The sequence below is a fragment of the Artemia franciscana genome, chromosome 10 (assembly GCF_032884065.1).
Source record: "Artemia franciscana chromosome 10, ASM3288406v1, whole genome shotgun sequence".
Classification (NCBI taxonomy): domain Eukaryota; kingdom Metazoa; phylum Arthropoda; class Branchiopoda; order Anostraca; family Artemiidae; genus Artemia; species Artemia franciscana.
This window is the reverse complement of record NC_088872.1, coordinates 33,926,666-33,953,948: the sequence shown is the minus strand read 5'-3', so window position 1 is coordinate 33,953,948 and position 27,283 is coordinate 33,926,666. Positions and strand designations below refer to the sequence as shown.

Sequence of the window (27,283 nt, the reverse complement as noted above, 5' to 3'; positions counted from 1 at the left end):
TCTTCATTAATGTCTTCAATGGAAGACTTTTGCAGAAGATGAAATGGAACCCAGGTCATGTTAAGGATGCTATCAGAAGTTCCAGATTACTTAGATGTGTTGGTTTATTTCCAATCATGATAGTATACCATGTATGGCAGTGAACAATTAGCCTGTAACACATGAACCTGGGAAGCTTCTTATTTAAAACTAGAAGTAATAGGAATGTGGTCTGAAACTTGAAATTTAGAAAACACCTAAACACAAAGCATATCAAGATTATAGAATTAATGTAAGTAAACCTAGCGTATTCCTGTTGAACCTTAAAATAATCACCAAATATTCTGTCTAGTAAAGAAGCACAGATAGAAGCTGAAAACAAACTGCAATTTAACTCAAAATTAAAATCAATTACAATCAAACAGGGGATTTTCAGTTTAAGGACATAACAAGGACATGAGCTAAGTTTTCTTAACTGTCAATGCAAAATCTCTCCAAATCTTCATCTTTGTAATTTGTAGGTGAATACACATTTATTACTACGGAATCGCGTACTCACACAGCTGAAAACTTTCACTAGAAAAGAAAACACTTGAATTAAGATTTGATGCTGCATAAGTAGCAATACCACCAGAAGCTCTCTCTTTGAAATTAATATGCTTAGCTGGGACTGAAAAAGTTTTAAAGTTGGCACTATTGTCCAGTAAACCAAGGCTTTGGTTACAAAGGTAATGATCTTGTAAACACAGAATATCATGATTTTGAAATATATTCTCAAGAATAGGTCTTTTCTTAATAAGACCACCATTTAATATTCCAAAAGAGAAAGTTAACATCCATTTATCTACTTAGTGACTTGTTTGTTGGTTTGAGCATTCCCAGGGCATTTGACACTGTAACAGGTGTGGCCAGACACTACATGTAATGCAGAGCATGTTCCAAACACATGGATTATTGCAGATGGAAGAGTGCTCCATGGAACCACAGCAAGAGCACAGTTCTGCATTCTTAAAATCAGCACCTATATTTCCTTGTTGGTATCTGATACACTGCCTGGGTGTGAATTTAAATTCCTGGACAGCTAACTTCTTGTATCTCACCTTCACAGAATTTTTGAAAGCGAACCTAGATCATTCAGTCAATCAAAGTAAATCTTGTAGACACGTAACTTGCCACACTGCAAAGCTTTGCCACATTTGGTAATAATTTTCTCTAAATCTTTTTTGTTTATTTATGTTGGTAAGCCTTTTATTACACTGATGAAGGCAGGAGATTTAACAGAGGATAAAAGGCCAAGTTGGGACTTTTTCATCTGGTCAGCAATTTAGGAGGCACTGACTTTACTTTTTACTATAGTTCTGCATTCTGATGAGGGATATTTCACCTCTGAAATGTCATTTGCAGCTTCAGGACATATTTTATCAATAAAATCTTTCCTTAATAGTGGAGATGAAAGATTGGACAGGCAATTTTTTAACACAAGTGCATAGGTAGGAGGCTTGGATTAGTCATTGCTGCAAGACAGCTGAGCAGAAGGGGGCCAGGCACTGTGAGATGTTGCTTATTTAACTTGGTAAAACTGTCAATCTTAAGGGAAATTTCATTCATTCAACATATTAACGTTGCAACGATCGCATTTCCAATTGCTGGAATTTCACATGGTGAGTATATCACGAATTTCAGAATCTTACGTTTTACTTTTGATATGATTTTCTTTTCACTGTGAACCACTTACAAATGTTTTTCATCATCTTTTTGGCATCTAATTAAATGTGTTCTAATTTCTAGCATCTGATGGTAAACCTCCTTTGTCTACAGAATAGTATCATGACTGAAAAAGCTTGTCATAGGACCACTGGGTCCGTACGATCACCCCTGAAAAAAAAAAACAAAAAAAAACAACAAATAAACACGCATTCGAGATCTTTCTTCTGTCAAAAAAATTCAAAATTCCACATTTTTGCAGATATGAGCTTGAAACCTCTACAGTAGAGTTCTCTGATACGCTGAATCTGATGGTGTGATTTTCATTAAGATTCTATGATTTTTAGGGGGTGTTTCCCCCTTTTTTTAAATAAGGCAAATTTTATCAGGCACATAACTTTGATGAGTAGGACTAATATATTTGACATATTTAAAATCAGCATAAAAATACAATTCTTTTGATGTATCTATTGGTATCATAATTTCGTTTTTTATAGTTTTGATCACTATTGAGCCGGGTTGCTCCTTACAGTTCAATACCACAAACTATTTGATACCATTGATCATCAGTCAAGAAATAAAAGTTCAAAATTGGATTTAGAATAATTTTTAAGTCGTTCATTATTTCCTAACTGCACTGACAGTAGTAATATTCAATAGACAAAAATCTAGTACAAATCAGTGCCAAAATCGTTGCCAGTATATATATATATATATATATATATATATATATATATATATATATATATATATATATATATACTCATTCGCCACAGTCGGGTAATTACCACAATAGATTTTGCAATAAACAATCAAGAGAGATAAAACTCTAAAAAAGAAAACTTCAAACGAGACGACGGCCAGTAGAATTAAAAGACTAAAACAACGCGGATGTTTCGCCTGTATAAAACAAGGCGTCTTCAGCACAAGATAGAAAATTAAAAAGAAAACTAATCTAAAAACAAATAAAAACCACCACCAAATATAATAAATACAATTGTCGCTACTTATCCACGTAAGGAAAAGCATCTATGCGAGTTACTTCAATGAGAATCAAAGAGCAACTGAGGAAAATTTATGAAAATTGAAACTTATTCTGAAATAATCCTTTTGTAAGCTAACATTGAAGCAACTCTTTTTGGTCTAGTGGGTAATCTTGTCCCCTGGTGATTGTGTAAAATTTCAATTCCCCCATCGACTATTGGTTCATTTTTTAAAAGAATATCATAAATTGGGTCAATATTTAAATTCCCTGTGTCTCTATTTATTGAAATATTAGCAAATATATGTTTTTTAATTTCTATAGCCTTCCTCGCCCACTGAGAAAAACCTCTATCCTTAGAAATAGCTGTAGCCTCATCAAATTGTATAAAATGTTCAGGATAAAAGAATGTGTGTTCAGCTAGAGCCGAAACAAAAGTTTCGGGAGGCTTTCTTAGTTGTAGGGTTTTTTCTATTGAGTAGCGATGCTCAATAAATCTTTCAGTAAATTGTTGGTGAGTTCTACCAATATAAAACTTTCCACAGGAACAAAGAATTTTATATACCCCACTAACTAAATCCCCCCGGGTTAAATCCTTCCCAGAATTAAGAAAACTACCTAATGGTGTCACTGATTGGAAACAAGTATCAATGTTATGTTTACCCAAAATTCTTTTAAGCATCTCCCCCAAAGTAGGTACATAAGGTAAGGAAATGAAACGTTTCGGTAAGTCCAATTCTGTGCACTGTGAAACCCCAATAACCCCATTGTTGTGTTTAATGCGTCTATTTTTTATTATTTTATCAGTGAATTTAATCGGGTAACTATTACAAAATAAAACATCCCTCAAATATAACAACTCAGAATCTAAAAACTCCCGGGAACAAATCCTGAAAGCTCTATCCACCAGTGCAATCACAACCCCTCGTTTCACTGAGATAGGGTGGCAAGAGTGAAAGTTCAAATACCTATCATTGTGGATAGGCTTTCTATAAACTGAAAAAAGTAAATGGACCTCACTTTTGATCAATAAGATATCCAGAAAAGGTAGTTTATCACTTTCTTCAAACTCCACTGTAAATTTTACGTTTTTATCAAAACTATTTAAATGTTTATGGAAAAGGTCTAAAGACTCTAAACCACTAAGAATTTGTCGTCTAAAACTCTTAGTAGTCAACATGATTTCCATTTGTCAAAGGTTCGTTTGGTCGACAAGTTCAATAGCCTTTTGTTTGAAAAGTTCCAGAATTCGGATATTTTTTATCCTCGTTTTTGTCAGGGTCCTGCCACTAAGAGTTTGTCGTCTAAAACTCTTAGTAGTCAACAAGAGGCAGTTTTGTCGAATGGTTTTAGATTCTGTTTTCCAACCCCAATTTCTTATTCAAAATAATCTCTAACGTAGAGTCAGGAATTATGGCTTCTATTGATAAAGTCGAAGCTCCTCAAGAACTTAGAGCTGAAATCGTAAGGAAACTTAAGACTTTTAACATGAAAAAATTGATAATGATATAATAAAAAATGACATTAAAATACTTTCTGATTTGAAAAAGGATAAGACCCTTCCTATCACTAGGGCAGATAAAGGCAACACTATTGTAATTATAGATACCGATGATTATGATCGTAAAATGAATACAATCATTTCGGATACCACTTTTTACAAGAAATTGGATTTCGATCCTACGGATAAATATGTAAAATCGATTAGAAAGGAATTGGAGTCCCTGAAAAATAATTTACAAATTACCCCACGATTTTATAATAAATTTTATCCAAGAGGTTGTTCCGCACCAAAGATCTATTGCCTACCCAAAATTCATAAGACGGGAGTCCCCCTCCGTCCCATTGTATCAACTTTTTCATCACCAGTGGCAAAATTAGGAAAGTGGTTGTCGGTGGCATTGCGTCCACTCTTAGGAACACAAAAATCATATATACAAAATTCCACTGATCTTACTAATAAGTTAAAAAATTTCACACTGGAGGAGAATTCAATTCTCTGTAGTTTTGATGTAGTGTCCATGTATTCAAATTGTAACGTAAAAAAGTGCGAGGATATATTAAGGATTAAATTACAAAAGCACTTTGATTTGATACAAGATGTGACCATGGCGAGTTTGGAGATTGAAGTCATTATGAAATTGGTTATTCTTGCAAATGAACATTCTCTTTATTTTGGTTTTAGAGATGAATTTTATAAACAGGTGTTTGGTTTGGCTATGGGGGCATCTCTCTCCCCTTTGTTGGCAAATCTCTTCATGGAATCTATTGAAACCTCCGCCATACACAGTTTTAGGCTCTCTCCTTGTTTCTGGGGCAGATTCATGGATGATGTGGTCTGCATTTGGAAACACGGTGTAGAGTCTTTAGACCTTTTCCATAAACATTTAAATAGTTTTGACAAAAACGTAAAATTTACAGTGGAGTTTGAAGAAAGTGATAAACTACCTTTTCTGGATATCTTATTGATCAAAAGTGAGTTCCATTTACTTTTTTCAGTTTATAGAAAGCCTACCCACAATGATAGGTATTTGAACTTTCACTCTTGCCACCCTATCTCAGTGAAACGAGGGGTTGTGATTGCACTGGTGGATAGAGCTTTCAGAATTTGTTCCCGGGAGTTTTTAGATTCTGAGTTGTTATATTTGAGGGATGTTTTATTTTGTAATAGTTACCCGATTAAATTCATTGATAAAATAATAAAAAATAGACGCATTAAACACAACAATGGGGTTATTGGGGTTTCACAGTGCACAGAATTGGACTTACCGAAACGTTTCATTTCTTTACCTTATGTACCTACTTTGGGGGAGATGCTTAAAAGAATTTTGGGTAAACATAACATTGATACTTGTTTCCAATCAGTGAGACCATTTGGTAGTTTTCTTAATTCTGGGAAGGATTTAACCCGGGGGGATTTAGTTAGTGGGGTATATAAAATTCCTTGTTCCTGTGGAAAGTTTTATATTGGTAGAACTCACCAACAATTTACTGAAAGATTTATTGAGCATCGCTACTCAATAGAAAAAACCCTACAACTAAGAAAGCCTCCCGAAACTTTTGTTTCGGCTCTAGCTGAACACACATTCTTTTATCCTGAACATTTTATACAATTTGATGAGGCTACAGCTATTTCTAATGATAGAGGTTTTTCTCAGTGGGCGAGGGAGGCTATAGAAATTAAAAAACATATATTTGCTAATATTTCAATAAATAGAGACACAGGGAATTTAAATATTGACCCCATTTATGATATCAAACAGTTCGTGGTAACGAACTGTAGTAAGGAGCGACCCGGCTCAATAGTATACGAAACTCTAAAAAACGGAATTTCGATGCTAAAAGATATATCAAAAGAATCGGATTTTTATGCTGATTTCAAATATATAAGTTTCATCAAGTTTAGTTATTGTCATCAAAAGTTACGAGCCTGAGAAAATTTGCCTTATTTTGGAAAATAGGGGGTAACACCCCCTAAAAGTCATAGGATCTTAACAAAAATTACACCATCGCATTCAGCGTATCAGAGAACCCTATAGAAAAAATTTCAAGGTCCAATCTACAAAAATGTGGAATTTCGTATTTTTTGCCAGAAGACAAATCACGGGTGCGTGTTTATTTGTTTTTTGTTTTTTTTTTTCCCAGGGGTCATCGTATCGACCAAGTGGTCCTAGAGTGTTGCAAGAGGGCTCATTCTAACGGAAATGAAAAGTTCTAGTGCCCTTTTTAAGTGACCAAAAAAATTGGAGGGCACCTAGGCCCCCTCCCACGCTCATTTTTTTCCCAAAGTCAACGGATCAAAATTTTGAGATAGCCATTTTGTTCCGCATAGTCGAAAACCATAATAACTATGTCTTTGGGGATGACTTACCCCCCACAGTCCCTGGGGGAGGGGCTGCAAGTTACAAACTTTGACCAATGTTTACATACAGTAATGGTTACTGGGAAGTGTACCGACGTTATCAGGGGGATTTTTTTGGTTTGGGTGTGGGGTTCAGGGGAGGGGGCTATATGGGAGGATCTTTCCTTGGAGGAATATTTCATGGGGGAAGAGAAATTCAATGAAAAGGGCGCAGGACTTTCTAGCATTACTATAAAAAAAAACAATGAAAATATAAACATGAAAAAGTTTTTTCAATTGAAAGTAAGGAGAAGCACTAAAACTTAAAAAGGAACAGAGATTATTACGCATATGAGGGGTTCTAAAAATACTTTAGCATAAAGAGCGAGGTATGTAGGAGGAGATAAACACTTCACTCTTTATGCTAAAATTTTTTTTAACAATTTCAACTATTTATTCTACGGCCTTTCTGATTCAGGGGTCATTCTTAAAGAATTGGGATAAAACAAGATTTAGTGCGAAGAGCGAGGTATTAACGAGGGGACCAACCCCCTCATATATATAATCAAAAATATAAGAATATAAAAGTTTGTTACGTAAGTTAATTCTTAAGTTACGTATTTTTTTTACTAATAAAAACGTTCGTTAAAAATAAAAGATCTAGTTGCCTTTTTAAGTAACCGAAAAATTGGAGGGCAACAAGACCTCCTTCCCCACCCCTTATTTCCCAAAATCGTCTGAACAAAACTAAGAGAAAGCCATTTAGCCAAAAAAAGAATTAATATGCAAATTTCATTTTAATAATTTATGTACGGAGAGCCAAAATCAGTCATGCATTAATTAAAAAACTTTCAGAAATTAAATAAAAAAACAAGTTTTTTAAATGAAAGTAAGGAGCGACATTAAAACTTAAAACGAACAGAAATTACTCCGTATATGAAAGGGGCTTTTCCTCCTCGACACCCCGCTCCTTGCGCTAAAGTTTGATTCTTTCTCGCAACTCTACTTTTTAAAACAATAAAAAACTTTAGCGTAAGGAGCGGGGCTTTACTCCGTATATGAAAGGGGCTTTTTAATTCTTTTAAAAAATGAACCAATGGTCAATGGGGGAATTAAAATTTTACACAATCACCAGGGGACAAGATTACCCACTAGACCAAAAAGAGTTGCTTCAATGTTAGCTTACAAAAGGATTATTTCGCAACAGAATAATTAACTAAGTTTCAATTTTCATAAATTTTCCTCAGTTGCTCTTTGATTCTCATTGAAGTAACTCGCATAGCTGCTTTTCCCTACGTGGATAAGTAGCGACAATTGTATTTATTATATTTGGTGGTGGTTTTTATTTGTTTTTAGATTAGTTTTCTTTTTAATTTTCTATCTTGTGCTGAAGACGCCTTGTTTTATACAGGCGAAATATCCGCGTTGTTTTAGTCTTTTAATTCTACTGGCCGTCGTCTCGTTTGAAGTTTTCTTTTTTAGAGTTTTATCTCTCTTGATTGTTTATTGTCATGTCTGACCAGTTCGGCTTAAGAACTTTCAATAGATTTTGCTCTGTAGTATAATCTGACTATTAAAAGAAAAATAGTTTTTAACTGATCAAAGGCTATAAAATATCCAAATAAAAATCCTTTGTGAAAAACTGGCCAAATGATAAAAACTGGTATTGTTATTAACAGTTCAAAGACTTACGAAAGACAAAGACTTTCAGTTTAACTTCTTTTACAAATAATTTTTTTCAAAAGTCAAATAAACCAAACACAGAGCTGGGTCAAACATAACAAATGCTAAGCTGTAATACCAATGAGAATGTGTCAATGCTCAAATTGAGGTTGATTAATGAAATCCAAGTGAAAGGATAAAAAACAGACATGCACTAGTAAAATACATATTTCGTAATAATCTAATTTCTATATTTTTATTTCATTGCTAAAATTTTCTTGACAATGTGAACTCACTATTATTCTTACCACTTTATCTATGTTTAAACACAAGACTAATAGTAAATACAATAAAAGTAGCTAATTATGTTTCAATTTTCATACCAATGTTCATAGTGGGTCTGATTATAAGGAAATATAGGGTAGGGATACATAATTTTATATTTGGCATGCAGAGTTATGTTGCGTTTCCAAAATGGGCTGCAAAACCGTTTGGATTTGTTACTCCTGATTTTAAGTTTCTTTTCTTCATTCCTAGTAACTTCTGCTTGTTACCATATGTAAGCAATTATCGCTTGTTCTAAATATAATCTGTGCCTTTCATGGGAAAACTTTTTTTAGATTTTGTTGTTTAAAATATCCACTTTTTCTTAGTCGTTTTTTCACTGCCTTATATTGTTATCCATTTCTTAAGATTGATTTATCTGATTTCAAAAGTTTATTTTTCTGTTTTCAGCTAAAAAGGCAGTAGATTTAACAGAAGATATTTCAAGGGAAAGTCACACTTTTGATCAAATAATTGGACAAAGAGCTGCCCAAGCCCGAAAGACTGTTGTCATCCAAGTTGGTTCCAGGAAAAGTGCTGGTGATGTGCACAGACTATTATCCACTTTTGGTGACATATCCGAATTTTATCATTATAAAACACCAAATGATGTATGTACTCTTGTAATATTACATAGGTTTAAGTTGTGCTTATTTAGAAGTTAGACAGAATATTCATAGTAAACTTGCTTGGTCTATGGGCCAATTGCTAAACTTGCTTGGCCTTTGTTATTTTAGTATCCTAAACTACCCATGACTTACTCTTTGTTAGGACAACGGTGTGTAATTGGAATTACAAAAGCTATAATGTTTTGCATCAGCAACAGTCAATGTGTTAAACACCATCACATATAAAGAAAAATGTAGCCTAATCTACACATTGTTTTACCAAAGTAAAGTGAAGATAGTAGTGTAGACAACATTAAACATATTAGAAAAAATGAAAATTATCAACTTTATAGGTAGTGTTAAAAAAAAATTGTTGAAAAAATATGTAAGAATAAAACATGTGTTTGATAATTGTACATATGTTCAAATTCTGTTTGGCAACAAAGAAATGGTTAAAAGACTTGAATGAAAATGATTTTAGTATGCAAGTTAAAAAATTTAAATTTAAGGCCTGATAGGAGGGGTAAAGAGTCAATATAAGAAAAAGACAACACTAAATAACAACAAAGAGCATATTGCCTTTCCATCATGCAAACAACAACAGGCAAAACAATGGGGAATGATTCTAATACTGTTATAATGACCAAACCAGATAAAAGCAATTCACTAGTCATGGATACAACAGATAATGACAACCTAATTCAGTCAGATTTAAATGACAAAACTATTTATGCAATGATAGTTCATGATCGTCCTGATCAGTTTGCTGATAAAATTATTAATGAAGTAAAAACTCTAAAACAAAACAGTAGAATACTGTGCAATACATGTATATAATAGATTTTTTCTTTATGGTAGCATGATTTTTTCATTATTTTTCATTTATAGATTTTTTCCTTCACAAGCAAAAATTAACATGATTAGTACCAATCCCCCCCCCCTTCTGAAGACAAGAATAAAATTTGCACTTTGCTGAAAAGAAAATACATCTAAATGCTTTTACTTTTTTGAATTTAATAAATAAAAATTTCTTGAAACTTTGAGGAATAATATGTATATTAAACAGACAATCTACGGTCATTTTTTTGAATCACTAAGTGCAAATTATGTTCTAGTCTTGAGAAGACATGGCGGTTGTCAGCACTACTGATGTTAATTTTTGCTCGTTTTGAGTTTGAATGGGTTGTTTATTATAATATCTGTTTGTTTTGGGTTTCATTTTACATTTACGCTTGTGGTATTTTTACGCTTAGAAGATTGATCGATTTTTTTCTGTTCATTTTTTTTAATGGAGCTCTTTACTTTTCTTGTAAAAACTCATTTTATGGAAATAGTTTTCTTTAAATTAATTCCTATTCGTTTTTTATCGATATAGTCTTTTTCGTGGAAAAAATTATATCTTTACGGTTTTCTATTGGAATCCATAGTTCGGCTTGCTATTTGTATGTTGGAAAAAGTTTTCACCAATGTTTAATCCTAACGTAAATAGTATTATTTAATTTAATTTTATACCTACTTAAGTTGACCTAAAAAAAAACATAATATCATTCCCAAAAAATTCTTTCTATGCTCTTTGACAACTTGGATATATTTACACTCTTTTGATTAGTTTATATTGTAAGAGCAGAAATAGTAATATTAGTAGCGCTGGAAGTTTCAACTTAATACCCCCAGATGTTTTCGGTATACTGATGAGATGTCTTACTGGTAATCATACACACGATGCCTTTCGATTTAGTTTTAAAGCAACATTTAGTTTTAAAGCATAATGGGCCGATAACTTAATTGGGGGGGGGGTAGACATAGGCCTACCTAATATCCCTAAATACATAGTTACTGAACCGTTCTACTATGCTGAACAAAATGACTGTCTAAATATTTTGACTGGATGTGTTTGGAAAATGAATGGACTTGGGAAGAGGGCTATTTGCCCTCCAATCTCTTTTGACTCTTAAAAATGGAACTAAAACGTTTTGATTTAGTTCAACATCTGCCAAAATATTTCTGTAAGCTTCACCTTTATACTATTAGCTTGCGTAGGAGCAATAGTTGTAATAGCCTTAGTACTAGGGCTCGACCGATATATCGGCCGACATTTATTATCGTGTCGATATGAGGGTCAGTGTCATTATCGGATATCGGGAAAGAAACATCGGTTATCAGCCGATTGAATTTTTATTTTATATGCATCTTGTCTAGAAGATGGTACCAGATTTCATCGGGTAATGTTGTTTGTTCAATCGTTGGGAGGTGGAGCCACTAGCTAAGTCTGACAATGGGGGAGAGAGCAGCAGAGATGAGTCAAAGTATATTTGTTAAAAGTAAAACAGTTCAAAATAGGGATGATACCTTTTTATTGACAGTGAATAGATATAAAATTATTTAACTGGATATTTCGAACACATATACAGTGTTCATCATCAGCAGTAAAACAGTTTTACTGCTGATGATGAACACTGTATATGTGTTCGAAATATCCAGTTAAATAATTTTATATCTATTCACTGTCAATATAAAGGTATCATCCCTATTTTGAACTGTTTTACTTTCGTCATGGAAAGGCAGTGTGGTCTTCGAAGTTATCTAAGTATATTTGTTGTCTATATTTGTCAATACACACCTGATGCAGCAATGTTCTAGGTGTATGGTGACTTCAAGAACGTACTTTTTGAATAAAAAGACAAATAAAAATAATACAATACACTATACTGTTTCTGTTAAATGAGTATTCACTTGCTTGGATGAAAGATCCAAGATTCAATCACTTAAAATCATGATATCGATTCAAGGGCGCAGCTAAGGGGGAGAAGGGTGTTGTAAGGTAGGGAGGGGGGAGGTTCCAAGGTGTCGCAGCCGCGTGCCAAGACCTTGGATTTACCTATTTGCCTTAGAAATTTTGCTTATGTATCCTCATTGTCGGCATACTGGACGATTTTATCGACACCTTCTTTAAATCCCTCCTCCAAACTTAAATCTCTAGTTGTACACATGTATCCAGTGCGCTTAGCATGGATTCGTTAGTAAAAGTCCATATTACAAGAACTTAAAGTGAAGTTATCACATTATTACAGGAATGATTAAAATTCAAAGTCCTACTATTGAAATTTGGATTTGGATAATCAATTTCAATAAATATCTTTCACTTATTCCAATCGGATTTTCTCGTATTCATGTTTATGTATCTAAACCAGCTTCCTTGGTTAATTTTTTTTTTCTTATGTCACTTCCGTGAATAACCGCTATTTCTTTTGTGTGCTCAGAAACTACCGATAAGAAAAGGTAAAGAAATCAAGCAATTCTTGTAACTTGCTTAATTTTTGGAATCCAAAATGAACTATTGACGCTTTTCCTTTGGTGAGGCTTTTCTTGGGTAAGTTTTTTTCCAACGGATAATTTATCTGCAAATAATATCGGTATCGGACCCCAAAAATCCATGTCGGTCGGGCCCTAATTAATTGCAGTATGTGCATAGCACTTGTGGTTTATTCAACATCCCCTTCAGCACACGCTGAAAGTGTAAACTTAATATCAATATCCTTTGCTGAAGCATTTCTTGTAGGTCCTCTTAACAACCTGTGTAGGCATAATTTGTTTCAATTTAGTTCCATACTGTTTTAATATTTCCCAAATTTTTCGTTTAACTACGGCTATTTTTAGTAGCAGCAGTAGTAGTAGTAGAATTAATAGTAGTAGCTTTATCTTTAGTGGCAGCGCAGCAGTAGAAGTAGTAATAATAGTGACAGTAGTGGTAGTATAAGTAGAAGTAATAGCAATACGATGCAAATATTTTCTTTTGGTTAGTTCAACATCCCCCACAACAAGCCCCGTTAGTTTGAACTTCATACGCTAAAGTGTTTCTAACATACTGCTGTTACATCCTTTTGACGAACTGCATACAGACGGGGTGCTCTGTTTAAGTTCACCTCCCCCCCAAAAAAAAAATTCTTGAAATTGTCACCTTCATACCCTTAGGCATAGTTGTAATAGTAGTCATAATAATAGTATTTGCATTGCTAGCCGTAGTATTAACAGTAATTGCGGTAGTACTAGTAGCAGCAGCAGTATTAACGTATTGCCTTTACAAGGAATTTCAATAGAAATAGTAGTTAAAGTAGTAGTAGTAGTAAATGTAGCAGTAATAGAAGTATTTTAGTAGTGTGCACATGTTGCCTTTTGCTAAGATCATTTTCCCATTTTAGCATTCTCTGAAAGTTCCAACTTAAAAACCAAATCAATGCTTGAAATACGCCCTTTTGACAATACGCATGTATATAGCGTCTCTTGAATCAGGTCAAATTTTCCCTCATCATTGTAAATTGAGTAGTGTGGTAGTAGTAGTAGTATTGGTAGTTGCAGTAGCAACGGTAGCATGCAAATATTTCCCTTTTTTATCATGTTCCTTATCATTTCCTGAAAGTTCTAAATTATTATACCCAGTCATTCATGAGTTACGGCCTTTTGAACATCCGTATGCACATAACATGTCTTGATTTAGTTCAACACTCCGCTCAACATTCTCTGAAAGGCTCACCTGAATTTCCTTCGTCTTTTTGGAAAATAAAGTTCAAACATGCGTGCCTTTCTCAATAACATATACTATATGTAAACAATGAATGAATTGGCTAACTTACAGCCCTTAACCTAAAGACTGTGGGGAGGTTGACATCCCCGAAGACATAACTTCTGGACCCTTCAGTCTCTTAAAATTTAAATCGGATGTGTTTTGGGGGAGAGGCTGGTTGCCCTCCCACTTTTGATTCTTAATTAAATAAAACCTTGCTTCTTCTCAACACCTCGCTCTTTACGCTAAAGTTTCTTAGTTCTTTTAAAAAAAGCTTCTTATTGTTCTAATTAAACGAAAATAGTATTTCAGGACTCGTTCCTTAAGAACTGGGACAGAATTCAAACTTTAGCGTAAAGTGCGAGATGTGGAGGAGAAATCATCCCCCTCAAATGCGTGATAATTTTTGTTCGTTTTAAGTTTTAATGTTTCTCCTTACTTTCACTTGAAAAGAAACTTGTTTTTTTCTAATTTAATTTCTGATCGGTTTTTAATAGTGCCAGAAATCTGGCTACACCTCCACGGAAAAGTTCCTCCTACCTACGGATGTATTCTCTAGACAATTCAATCCTGGTGAAAATTTACCCCGGACAATTATCCTTAACATTCACGCGTAAAATTGAGCCGGCGAAGTTAAAGTAAGACAACAAGGATTTCGTAAAGGAATTATGGCTAAATCCCCCAGTGTAAAATTTCCCCTGTAAAGATTCACCCCCTGGAAACTTCCCTCCCCATGGAAAATTATCTTCATGAAAAATTCCACTAGCAATAAATTTGCCCCCCCCCCGCATCCACGTGGAAAATGTATGCATACTTCAAGTAATGAATACTATACTTAAACAATGGACAAATTTTGAAACTTAAAGACCTTTCCCCCTAGGCTGTGGGGGGTCATGATATCTCTAAAGGCATTGTTATTTGGGCTTTCAACTATGCTGAACAAAATGGCTGTCTCAAAATTACCGGACGATTTTGAGAAATAAGGGGCGTGGGAGTTGGCCTAGTTGCCCTCCAGTTTTTTTGGTCACTTAAAAAGAGCATTAGAACTTTTTGATTTCCGTTCGAATGAGCACTCTCCCCATATTTTAGGATCACTGGGTCGATACTATCACCCCTGGGGAAAAAAAAACAAATATACACGCATCCGTGGTCTTTCTTCTGGCAAAAAATACTAATTCCATATTTTGTAGATGGAAGCTTGATATTCCTACAGTACTAGTTCTCTGATACGTTTAATCTGATGGTGGGATTTTCATTAAGATTCTGTTACTTTTATAGGGTGTTTCCCCCTTTTTTTTTAGATAATCAGGCAAAGTTTCTCAGGCTCGTGATCTTTAATGGGTAAGAGTAAACTTTATGAAATTTATATATTTGAAATAGTCACAAAAATCCAGTTCTTTTGATATATCTGTTGGTATGAAAATTCTGTTTTTTAGAGTTTCTGTTACTATTGAGCCGGGTCGGTCCTTACTTACCGTTCGTTACCACGAACTATTTGAAAACAGCACTAGATCTTATATCTTCCAATCAAATGAGTCCAATGTGGTCCGAAGTTTATACGGACATCCGTTCTATAAAACTTTATATGCCGGGAGTTTAACTTAGCTTACAACGCCTGCTCCTGGACTCTGGAGGCAATGTTTGCTCTTTGGACTATTGTGAACAAAATGTCTATCTCACGATTTTAATCGGATGCGTTTGGGGAAAAAATGATGTCAGGGAAAGGAGGGGGGCTAGTTGCCTTCGCATCACTTTTGACTCTTAAAGAGAACTGGAACTTTAAATTTCCAATCAAATAAGCGCCCTCTAAATTTCACACAGCGACCCATAGCATAAAAAGCTTATATACCCCCAGGGTATAACTTACAACCCTTGCCCCAGGCTATGGGGGCTGTGTCAACCGCCAGAGGCCTTGTCATATGATCTTTGGACTGTTTTTGAACAAATGGCTGTCTCAAAATTACTATCAGATGTATTTTGGGGAGGGGCTAGTTGCCCCCAATCACTTTGACTCTTAAAAATGGCGCTAGAACTTATGATTACCAGTCGAGTGAGCCCCCTCCGAAGTTTGTTCAATTACCCTTTTTATATAAAAACCTTGTATGCCCCCAGGGCTTAGCTTACAACCCTTGCTCTGATGGCTATGGGAGGGGGCCTGTCATCCTCCCAGGCATAATTTCCGGACCTTTCAACTACGCAGAATAAAGTGGCTCTCTCAAAATTTTGATTGGATGTGTTAAGGGAAATAATGGGGGGGGGAGTTGGTTGCCCTCCAATTACTTTCAACCATTAAAAAGGGCACTAGTCCTCTTAATTTCCAATCGATTGAGTCCGTTCAAAGTTTTTACGCCAACTCCTTCTATACAAAGTGCCTGGGCCTAAAAGAAAAAAAAATATGATAATCCATTGCGCCCACATTGTTTTTACTTATGCAGCGCTATTGTGCTGCCTATGATTGAATCTTAAATTCCCTAGAGTAATGATTATCTCTTAGCAATTTTCTATTAATACAATTTTATATGATTATTCATTTATTAAGAAAATTACTAAATAAACTTTAATTCTGTAATTCTGTAAAATTTAATTCTTTAAAACTTTAATTCGTATATTTTTTAATATACTCAATATTAAAAAAATCAACAATTATTTTAAAACCTTTATTGTTGTTTAAAGCTACTTGGTACTTTCAATATAATTCAGTTAATACATTCCAGTTCAGTGCAACTGCCAATGTCTTTAGCAGGAGGATTAATAGCTGTATCACTATCATCTTGATTAACCTCATTCTATTTTTTAATGGTCTGTATTATACTGGATGCGTCATATGTTACAATTCAAAGAACTTGTAATTTTTTTTTCAAATTCCTTTAAAGCGTTTTCAATTATGTCCTGGAGATAATTACTTTCAGGATGACTTTCGATATCTTTTATAGTTTGTGTTTTAGTAATATTTTGATTGCTGTCATTGACAAACCTTTGATTTATTGCGAAGTAGTTCACTATATTCCTTGTTACTCCATCCATTTTCAAAACGACCGACTTTTTCTGCCAATTTTTTTGTTTTTATGCCTTTATGTACTTCCACATCTCCAACTCCAAAGGGTCTTACATTATTTCTGTTACTTCGACTAGATTCAGTAAAAAGTTAGTAAAATATTGACTCCACGATCCCGGCTCCATAACCCTGTTTGAGAGGGAATAGGCTAGAAATTATTTAACTAATAGTACTTCTTTAAATAGGGATTTGGGAGAGTATTCACTCAATGTATTATACACAAATTTAATTAAAAATGAATGAATAGATTTTATTACAATATCAATATCAATTGAACCTGTATAATAGCAAATATCAATGAGCCCCTATCAAAAACACCTTTTAAGCTAGCTGCCAAAAAAGCAAAATAGCATTAACTTAATGGATTTTTTCACCTGAATATTTTGCCTTTTTTGTATTGTTTTTTATTCAGTCCTGGTTGAACCTCTTTGAAGTGATTCAACGACTATTTTCATTTTTAGTTTTAGTTTTACTGACCACCCATTTTATTGAGTCTTATTTTACTTTTATATGTACTTTGCCAAGGACGTCCCTTGAATATAGAGCCAATATGCTAATTTAGGAATAAAAAATTTAACGGTGTTAAATTAATTCCTCATCGTTTTACGTGTTATTGTTTGAAGATATTACCTGAAAAAAGATGGATATATAGATAGGTAACCCCCCCCCCCTAAAAAATATATCTAAGATTAACCAATCTTGTGTTGTAATCTCAATACTCAATAAAAATTTACCATATGCTGGTTTTTGTGGCATAAAAACTCAACTTTTACTTGATGCTTCCAAGAGTGTATCAAGGATTTTTGTTTGGGGTGTGGGGCTACAAAAAACTTTAAAAAAACGTCAAAAATGTGTTTATATTAATTTTTGTTATGTTTTGCGAGCCGCGGGTGGTTCAAATTCAGTGACCTCCCCCTTCCCCTGGAGACGGCCTTGGATGCTTCCATATCACATGATAAGAAAATAAAAATAGTTTAGATTAGGTTGAGTTGAATTTCAGACTGTTCTAATAATATTTATTTGTAGAATTTCATTTTGGCTGAAATGGCTGATAGAGGTACCGCTAGTGAAATATTAAAAAGTGCTGTATATACTCAAGAAGTTTCTGTGGTTCCTGTGAGGTCACGTTTCCTCTGGTTGAAGTCAAATGGCAGTTTAAATCATGAAGAAGTTCCTAACAGACCTATTCCAATACAATCCTTTGAACCGCCTGACTCTCAATCATTGACAGAAGCTCTTCTATCGTGTAATGACGTAAATGCTTTTATTTATTTAATACCATCACCAGGGGCGAACAGGGAAACCCCTCCTCCGAAATTTTAGAAATTTGTCCCGTAAGGTCGATTTTTTTTATAGATCTTTACGATGTAAATCTTATTATGATGAGGATAATAACTGAATGATTTATTCATTTTATAAAATGAATTTAAAACAAAACTGTCTTTAAACCTAACCAAATTCATTATGGGTTTTACTCCCATTGAGTAGAGTAATGTATGCACAATAATAAGGTAATGTATGACGATCTCCACACGAGAATTTTGTTTCATGAATACGTAGTTGGGAACAATGCCAGGCTGCTGTCAAGTAAGCTATGTGCTGTTATAGCATCGGGCTCCTGAGATCATGTAATATCATTTCAATCACGAATGTGCTTTTTCAGTGTTTATATAGACATCTATGCCCCTGTTTGTTAATTAGTCGTCCATCATCTCAAAACGAAAATAAACAATTATAAACTTTTTCAAAAAGAATCAATTGGTCGTTAGCTGACCTTGGTTGGTTGATACAAACCTTAGTTGGAATAGAAAGAATTGAAATACTTAAGGGGGCAAGATTATGACGGAGCTTCATCTATGAGCGGCCAGTTTCAAGATTGATCTTCTGTACTCCGTGAAGTTTTTCTCCAGGCAATCCATGTTCACTGTGCAAGTCGCTCCTTAAACTTAAGCCTGAGTCATTTGTTCAACATATCTGTTATAGGAAATTGTCTAGGAACTTTGAAAGAAGTAATTAATTTCTTTAGAATTTCCCTTAAACGCTCTGGAATTTTCAAACAAATTGTTCAAGCAAGTAAGTTCAAGGGACAAAAAGAATAAGATTGAGCAAATTTGTAAGACTATATGGGCAGAGCACTTAAAAGCAATCATTTTGTTTAGAGAAAGGTTTTTTTTGTTATCGATAGGGTTAGCAAGGAAACACAATAACATCCTGATTCAGATACTGAATCTTCAAGCAAAGCTTATTCTTCACTATTTGCTGTTGAGATGCAGTTGTGTTGTAGCTACGGTTACTGTCAGTAAAGTTTTTAGTCTGCCACACAATTTGTTGACATCTTTGCAGTCAGGAACTATAGGTCTTGTATACTTTTTCAAACATTCTGACGATCTTAAGAGCCAAGTTAAAGACATGAGAGAGAGGAGTGAAGCTATGTTTCATCCACTTTTTACTGAAGGGAATGAACTGTTTCAAGATTATAAAATCAGCATAAGAGTGCCCAAATGAGCTCTAAAACAAAAGTATAGGAATAATTAGTTAATGTAGTTATACACTAACTGAAGTTTCCGGCCTGTTTTATCATGTTTGAAGCTGTTGTTTATAGGTCCGTTTGATCACATTGTCCATGCGTGATGTTCGACAAATGACAAAGAAAACAAGAAAAAAAAATTAGCCAAACGAGGATGATTTTCAGCAAGTTAAAAATGAAAAAACAAAGCAAATGTATCTGTAAAGACTTCCACTAATCCATCCTCAGTATTCAAAAATATGAAAGGGAAGAAGGAATATATGCAAGAACATATGCACAGAATATGCGCTTAGAAGACTACTCTGAATCAGAGAAGTGAATCAGCGTGGGAATGGGCTTTTTTTTTCTTCGCCTCTTCTGAAATCTTTAAATATTTATTAGATCTCCTTACTTAAAAATTAATGTCATTCAGCTACTTTTTTTTTGTTTTACTTTTGAGATACTCATCTCAAAAATTGCTAACACTAGATGTGCCGAACTTATTTCTGAGTCAAACGAAAATTAGGATAATAGCATGAGAAAGGGTTTAACACCGGACCCTTTTAACTGAAAAAGGATCCTCTTCCATTTTAACAAATAGGTCAATATAAATATACATATTTATATGATAGTTAAATCCAAATAAAACAAATAAAACTAGTTAAATCCAAAAAAATCAAAAGGTCATTAAAAATATAAAAAGAAAGGACAGAACGAACTTATAAAAATAACAAGAAGTAAATTAGTTGGATGTTTATTATTGTTTCTGTAGTATAAGGGACAGGAATTTGTTCGTGAATTGAAATGAATTAGCGAATTCGGGACAAGATAAGAACAGGCTGAGAAACAGTCAAGGCTGGGCGGAGTGCAGGTGGCAAGTGTCTTTTGGGGAATTTTTTTTTTTTTGAAAAAGCGATGCACAGCTTAACTGTCCCGCGCCAAGTGTTTCCATTTTCTAGAAGAAAAGAATTAGGAACTTCACCAACTTTGAAAATTGTTGGCAAGACTCTTTTTGGATACATTCAATTTATCTGACTCTTCTCGCGAAATGCTTGTGTGCCAAACTGAACAAGCATATTCAAAATGGGAAGAGACAAATGAGGTATACATCTTAAAGAATGGAAAGGAGACAAAAAATTCATTAGGGAGCTGAGGAAGGAGCTTTGTGAATAGAAACCTTTACTTAACATTATGTGGCAATTTAATATGAATTTTTGCACAACTAAAGCATCTTTCACTTGGGAATTTTTTTTGCAAATATAAATGGTATATGGGGTATTTATGCAAATTATTGGTACAATGGCTAAAAATGTTAAATTTCTTCATGTGAAGATATTTACAATTCCTACACTTGCATTTTGTGTCTAAAAAATTAAAACACGTATTAGGTAGATAAACCCTAAAATCAGTTGTTTTTTTTTTCAATATTTGATTGCATTAGTAAGCAATTTTCGTGGGCAAAAGAGGCCTTATTATCAATTTTTGAAAACCGGTTATTACCGCTGAATTTACGACTTCGTTGTTCACGTTTAAAACTAGGTTAGTGGGATAAGTTTTGAGTGGCTTTCTTAATAACGTTAGAAAATTCTGCCATAAGAGTTCACTAGCACTTGCTTGATCCAAATCTTTCAAGGGACGTGTAATACGTTTGATGACATTCTGGTCTCAGAATTTGAACACTAGAATCTACGCAATGGAAAATTATGAGATAAGTAAAAAAAAAACAGTTCGTGGTAACGATCTGTAAGTAAGAAGCGACGCAGCTCAATAGTAATCGAAACTTCAAAAAACAAAAGTTTTGATAAAATAAATACATCAAAAGAATCGAATAATGCTTATTCGAAATATACAAAGCTCATTTAAGTTTAATATTACCCATCAAAAGTTACGAGCATGGGAAAATTTGCTTAATTTTTGAAACGATTCAGCATATTCAAAAGAAGCATCAGATTCAGCATATTATAGATCACTACTATTGAGGTTCCAAGCCAATATATACAGAAATGTAGAATTTCGTATTTTTTTCGCCAGAAGAAAGATTACGGATGCGTGTTTTTTTTTTTTTTTTTTTTTTTTTTTTTTTTTTTTTTTTTTTTTTTTTTTTTTTTTTTTTTTTTTTTTTTTTAAGGGTGATCATATCGAACCAGTGATCCAAGAATATCGGAAGAGGGTTCATTTTATCGAAAATTAAAAGTTCTAGCGCCCTTTTTAAGTGACCAAAAAGATGGGAGGGCACCTAGCCCCCCTTCCCTCCCCCTTTTCTCCAAAGTCACCCGATCGAAATTCTGAGATAGCAATTTTGTTCGACATAGTTGAAAGGTCCGATAACTATGCCTTAGGATATAACATGGCCCCCACAGCCCCTGGGGGAAAGGCTGTAAGTTACGAAATTTACCCATCATTTACGTTTTGCATTTGTTATCGAGAAGTACAGACATTTTTTGTGGTGGTAGGGGGGCAGGGTCGACTCTGAGAATTTTTTCTGGGGAAGGAAATTTTTGGGAGTGAATATTCCAGGGTAAATTTTACACTGAGGGAATTTACCTGAATTCCAATACGAAATTCTTTTTACTTGTCTTAAGCTGTCTTTGCTGACTAAATTTTACATGTGAAGATGCTCCGGGGGAAATTTTCACCGTGGGTTGAAATTGTCTTGAGGGTTTTTCTTTGGAAGGGGGGATTTCCACGGGAGAAATTCTCCATGGGAAAATTATCTGCGGGAGCAACTTTCCACTGGGTGTAGGGGATTTCCGGGAAAAATATCCCACGGAAGGAGGGTTTCCGATAGGATTTGAGAAAGGATCAGACATTGAAGTTTTTCCAAATGAAAGTATGCTAAGGAAATTTTTCAGACGGAATCGTCCGCGAGAAATTCTCCTGGAGGATCTTCAGCGAGGATGAAATTGTCCGGGGGTATTTTCCTGGTGGATGGATAGGGGTCATTTTACATGAGAGGAGCCTTAATTTGCGGAATTTTCTGTCGGGGAGAAAATTCTCCTTGGAGGGAAGCTTGATTTCCCGGCATCCTTTGAAGAACGATCAGAAATTAAATAAGAAAAACAAGTTTTTTCAACTGAAAGCAAGAAGCAACATTAAGACTTAAATCCAACAGAAATTATTGCGTATATTAGGGAGGCTGCCCCTTCCTCAGCACTTTGCTCTTTACGCTAAAGCTTAACTTTTTGTCCCGATTCTTTAAGTACGACTCCTGAAACATAAGTGCCGTTTAATTAGATTAGGAAGCTTTATTAAAAATACTAAAGAGCTTTAGCGTCAAGAGTGAGGGATTGAGGAGAGAGCAACTTTCCTAATATACGTAATAATTTCTGTTCATTTAATGTTGCTCCTTACGATCAGCTGAAAAAAGTGTTTTTGTTTAAGCAGAAACAAGGAATGTCAGCTACGAAAGGATTGCTGGATGGGGTTGGTGGTTTTAATACCACCAATTGCTGGATGCATCGAAAATTGCCAGCTGAAAACGGAGTTTTAACGCTAGTAAATTTCGCACTACACGATATTTCATCTTTACTGACACAAGAGACGTGTGAGGGTATTTGGGATGGATGGTTGGCAATTATGTTCGCAATATCGATCAATCCAGGCACTTAGAATACTGGAATGAACAAGCTCCGTATTTTCTATAACATTCGTTACAAGGATGGGACATATTAGGCTAAAAAAAAGAGTGACATTAATTTGGAAACTACATTTTTAAATAAAACATGGCTGCATAAGCCAAGATTAGCAGTGGAACTTGCTATAGAATAGTTTAAAGAGCTTATATCGCGTCATTAATTAAATTCTCAAGTGTCATAAAAAAGCAGACATGTTTACAGGATCGGCTCTATATGAACACTCTTTCCCGCTACCACCGAAGTAAATTGCTGCTTTAAGTAGGTTTGTTGCAATACTTGTTTTTTAATTTTATCTTATCTTTCAGGTTTCTTCGCAAATGGAATTATTTTATGGTAAAACCAAGTTAACAGAACTTGAAATCAGATTAAGATTTCTTGTCTGTGATCAAGTCGAGTCTGCCTTCAAGGTAAGTATGTCGCATATTATAAATATAACTTATAACGAAAAGAGAAATCACCAATGGAACAGCAAAAACACATTAAAAAAAAGAAAGAAAGAAAGAAAGAAAAAAAGGAGACAGAAGGAGAAAAGGTGAACTTCGGTCGCTAGACATCGATGGAAACGGACAATATGAATATAATCTAGACTGTCAGTACGTATTTGCTTCAATAACTTAATTTTTTTTTAGAAATGAACCCGTATTCAAAAATAAAGTCTTGAAAAATGTCCAAGGGATTAGTTCAAGTAACAAACCTAAACGAGAAGAGGGATATATTAACAGGATAAGCTTGTTTTGGTGTTACTTGGTTGTTTTACATTTGCTGGGTTTTTTTTATAGGCATGTATTTTGGGGGTGATACCTGACACGGGGATGCCATGGATATTCTGTGGTAGCCACAACACTTGGCTGGGTAGAGAATTTAAAGTGGCGGAACCCTATAGGCCAGTGTATTCTCCTGATGAGCCCTTGTGTTGGGTTGTTGCCTCTGAATTATTTGTCTTTATTATTTTTCCTATTGTTTGGTAAATGACAACTTATACTTATTGACGACATGACTGCCTGTCCATGGATTATTCTTTATGGTTGATTGTGTTTGGCTATGCTGTTTGACCTATGTGATTGTATGGATGAGTAGGGTTAAGGCCTCATTCAAGTGCTGGTCTATATTAATCACTAATTTAGGAAAACAGTCTTCCTTTTCTCCTTCTGTCTCTTTAATTTATTTTATGTGTTTGTCCTGTTGCATTGGTGATTTCTCTTTTCATTATATATATATATATATATATATATATATATATATATATATATATATATATATATATATATATATATATATATATATATATATATATATATATATATATATATACGACATAAAATATATTTAGAAAAAGAAATAACAATAAAATGGACGAAAAAAGTGTAATAAACAGTGAAAAACCTTATAGTTGGATGACACTATGTAGAAATAAGCAATCACAGAAGATTCAATAATATTTTTTATGGTCCTGTACCACTTGAATTCAATACGGGCTTGTTAAATTATTGAAATTGTAAGCTAATAAAATGCCATTGACTTAGTAAAGATCGACGTGTCTCCCATTTATTATCAGTATAATTTACTAGTCTTATCATATGGAACAGATTATTTTGAAAATTGGGACAGAGCTACTTTGTAAAAAAAAAATCTGTTTTAATGAAGAAATGAAAATTTCAAAAAAAAACTACTTATAACAGAAGTATTCAACACAGCGGAAACATAATGCAGGCAGCCCCAGGGGCAATTTATTTCTATAAGGTTGCCCATTTAAAGCAGAGGTTTTTGGATATATTTTAATATAAGCTGTACCTTAAGAGTAGTGTAAGGATATCTGGTCTGAAAAATTGGAGGGCCCAAAGGCAATATCTTTGTCCCGAGCCACCATCTCCCAAATTCGTATCTTTAAAAAAGCTAGACGGTTTCATGAATTCATGATTATTCACAGGGGTGTCGTTTGGGGGGGGGGTAGTGGCCCCCAATAATCTGGAGAAAAATTATTATATCGCCAATGCCCCTTAACTATCCGGATATGGACTCCTTTGCCCCCCCCCCCCAATTAAAATGCTGGAGCTACGACCTTGGTTATTCAGTAATTATTCTAAGAATGGCCTGAAGTTATTAAATGTTAGTCATGAAAATTAGTTTTCTTTGATTAATAAAATGAGAAGAGAATACATAAATAATGCTAAAACTGTCAGTAAAACCGGGGGAAATGTATGTTTTTTTTGTGCTCTCTTCAATCAATGCCTCTTATTCATATATGTTCAGGTTATTATGTTTGCAAATGGAATCAAAAATGTCTTCTAGTTTTACCAATTAAAGTGACTAAGGTGTGTTTGAAGGCGTTGACGACACCACTGTTGTTTGTGTTAGCCTCTTTTCATTAGTTGTGATGATGTCAGGTGTTGTTTTTTTTTTTTTTTTTTTTTTTTTTTTTTTTTTTTTTTTTTTTTTTTTTTTTTTTTTTTTTTTTTTTTTATGGTAAAGAACGAATTCTAGCTTACAGCAACCGAATTATTAAAATGAAATGCAAATATCGACAAAACTGAATCACGATGTACATGATGATGCAACACGTGTAACTTCTGACAAGTTAGTATAACATATTTATCTTTTAAACGGCGATTCAAGTTGTAAAGCTTGGATGAATAGAACTGGCATTTGCTTTAAAAAAATTGGGGGGTTGGGGTACTTCGGAAAAACACCAAAAATGGGCAAATTAGGTGGAAAACATAAGTGATTAGGCGAAATAATGAATATATCCGGATTCTAGGGAAAATGAATTAGAATTCCCCTTTTTATGCGTGCCACGAAAATGTTCTGTGGCAAACTTCTTCTTAAAGCTCTTAAGACAAATGGAATAGTTTGTATCTCTGAAATAAGAAGAACAGAGGCTGTCACCATCTCTTCTCTCGCTGGTTTTTTTTTTCTTTGTATCTATAACTTGGACTAGGCTGTCGCTTTAAAGATTACTCGCATTCATGAATGTCATGTATAACCTCCAAAGACTAATAGATTGGTTTTTGAGGCCGTTCTCTTTTATAGCTAAGAATTGTTGTTTGAGGATTCATTTTCCAATTTAGATTAAAACAACTTTGTTTCTTTAATTTCAGGGAATTTTCCCCAATGGTAGAGTTGTTCCATTTGGATCCTCGGTAAACGGGTGTGGACGAAGTGGAACGGATTTAGATATGGTCTTCGAATGTTATAATAATGTTACTAAGGTAAGCTTTGTCTCCTACTACAATGTCATCTTATTGGATGTAAAAAGTTTTATTTTTTGAGTAAGTCTTGGAATTGATAAGTACACCCAGTAAGGGACTTGTCTTGGAATATTATTTACTTTTGAATCGTTTAAAGATCAAGTAAATATATTATAATCCTCTAGGATATGAGGATGTAGCTCAGGTTTGAGGGTTATGCCCATTTTATAAACAGGAAATAATCGAAAGTTAACTTTTTGAACTCTTTCGAAGACTGTTGAATTCCCTTTAAATCCTTTCCTATGTGCTCTTTATATCCTATTATTTTCTTGTGTGTTAATATGTTTTAATATAATTTTTATCTTTTCTCTTCTTTGTTTCCGAACTTTAAGACCAGAACTAGGTTCTGAACTTTGAGAACCAACCCCAAGCTAACCCATCACGCCCTGATCTACCTCTGCATAGCAACTTTATTCCTCTTTACGGGCTAAATTTTGAGTAGTTTATTATTCCTGCCGCATAAAGTATCTTTTTCAGAGTTGGGGTCCTATTATTTCTTTTTCATTTGGGTGCATATCCTCTTTGCCCTTGCTTTCGCAAGATCAGGCTCCTTTTGTCTATCGTCGTCATAAATTGTTGATAGAATGGCACACAATTTTATTCGAAGCATTGTCTTTCAGATTACTATTCACCCATAGACATTTTTTCCAAAGGGGTGATCCTTCCAACATTTTGATGGGAGGGGGTATGGTTTGAAAGATTTTTTTTTGCAGAAAAGTGTTGTAAACTTTCCAAATTTTGTATACACGTTGCACTTTTTTAATATTTTGGCTTCAAAGGCAAGACCCTTTGATCTACCGTTTTCTTTAAGGGGGTAAATGCTTGGTGTTCTAGAAAAAAGGTTCTGAAGCGCCCTCGCCCACCCTTATTCACCGTTTGCATAATATTCGAAGGCAAGAAATTTAAGGAATAAAAGAAATTAATATATTTATAAAAAAAAAACGAAGAAAGTGGATAAAATCGAGAAAAGGTTGACTACGATCTTTCTAAATATTATGAGGTAAGAATTGTTTCATTAACATGTTTCCTTTTGTTTGCCTCTGGAGAGGCTAATCACTAAATTTATGCCTTGGTGTATATTAATGTTCTAATTGAATTTATTTATGAATTTGTCAAGTGAGACAGTATGTCTATGGAGGTCAGGCTTAAGGAATTTGAATACAAACTTCAGAACCAAAAGG

General features: G+C 34.2%; 1 protein-coding gene across 2 annotated transcripts in view; it reads left to right on the top strand.

Moving 5' to 3' along the window:
* Positions 1-27,283, top strand: part of LOC136032109 (poly(A) RNA polymerase, mitochondrial-like) — a 45,851-nt gene that overhangs the window by 7,180 nt on the left and 11,388 nt on the right. Inside the window, exons 1-5 of one of the 2 annotated variants that reach the window (XM_065712271.1) lie at positions 7,753-7,810; positions 8,904-9,103; positions 17,743-17,970; positions 23,163-23,264; positions 25,953-26,063. In XM_065712271.1, coding sequence (XP_065568343.1) covers positions 17,761-17,970; positions 23,163-23,264; positions 25,953-26,063 — 423 coding nt within the window. In that variant the 5' untranslated portion in view covers positions 7,753-7,810; positions 8,904-9,103; positions 17,743-17,760. Of the gene's footprint in view, positions 1-7,752; positions 7,811-8,903; positions 9,104-17,742; positions 17,971-23,162; positions 23,265-25,952; positions 26,064-27,283 lie in introns of those variants that run through there. The other variant, XM_065712270.1, reaches the window with a different exon arrangement.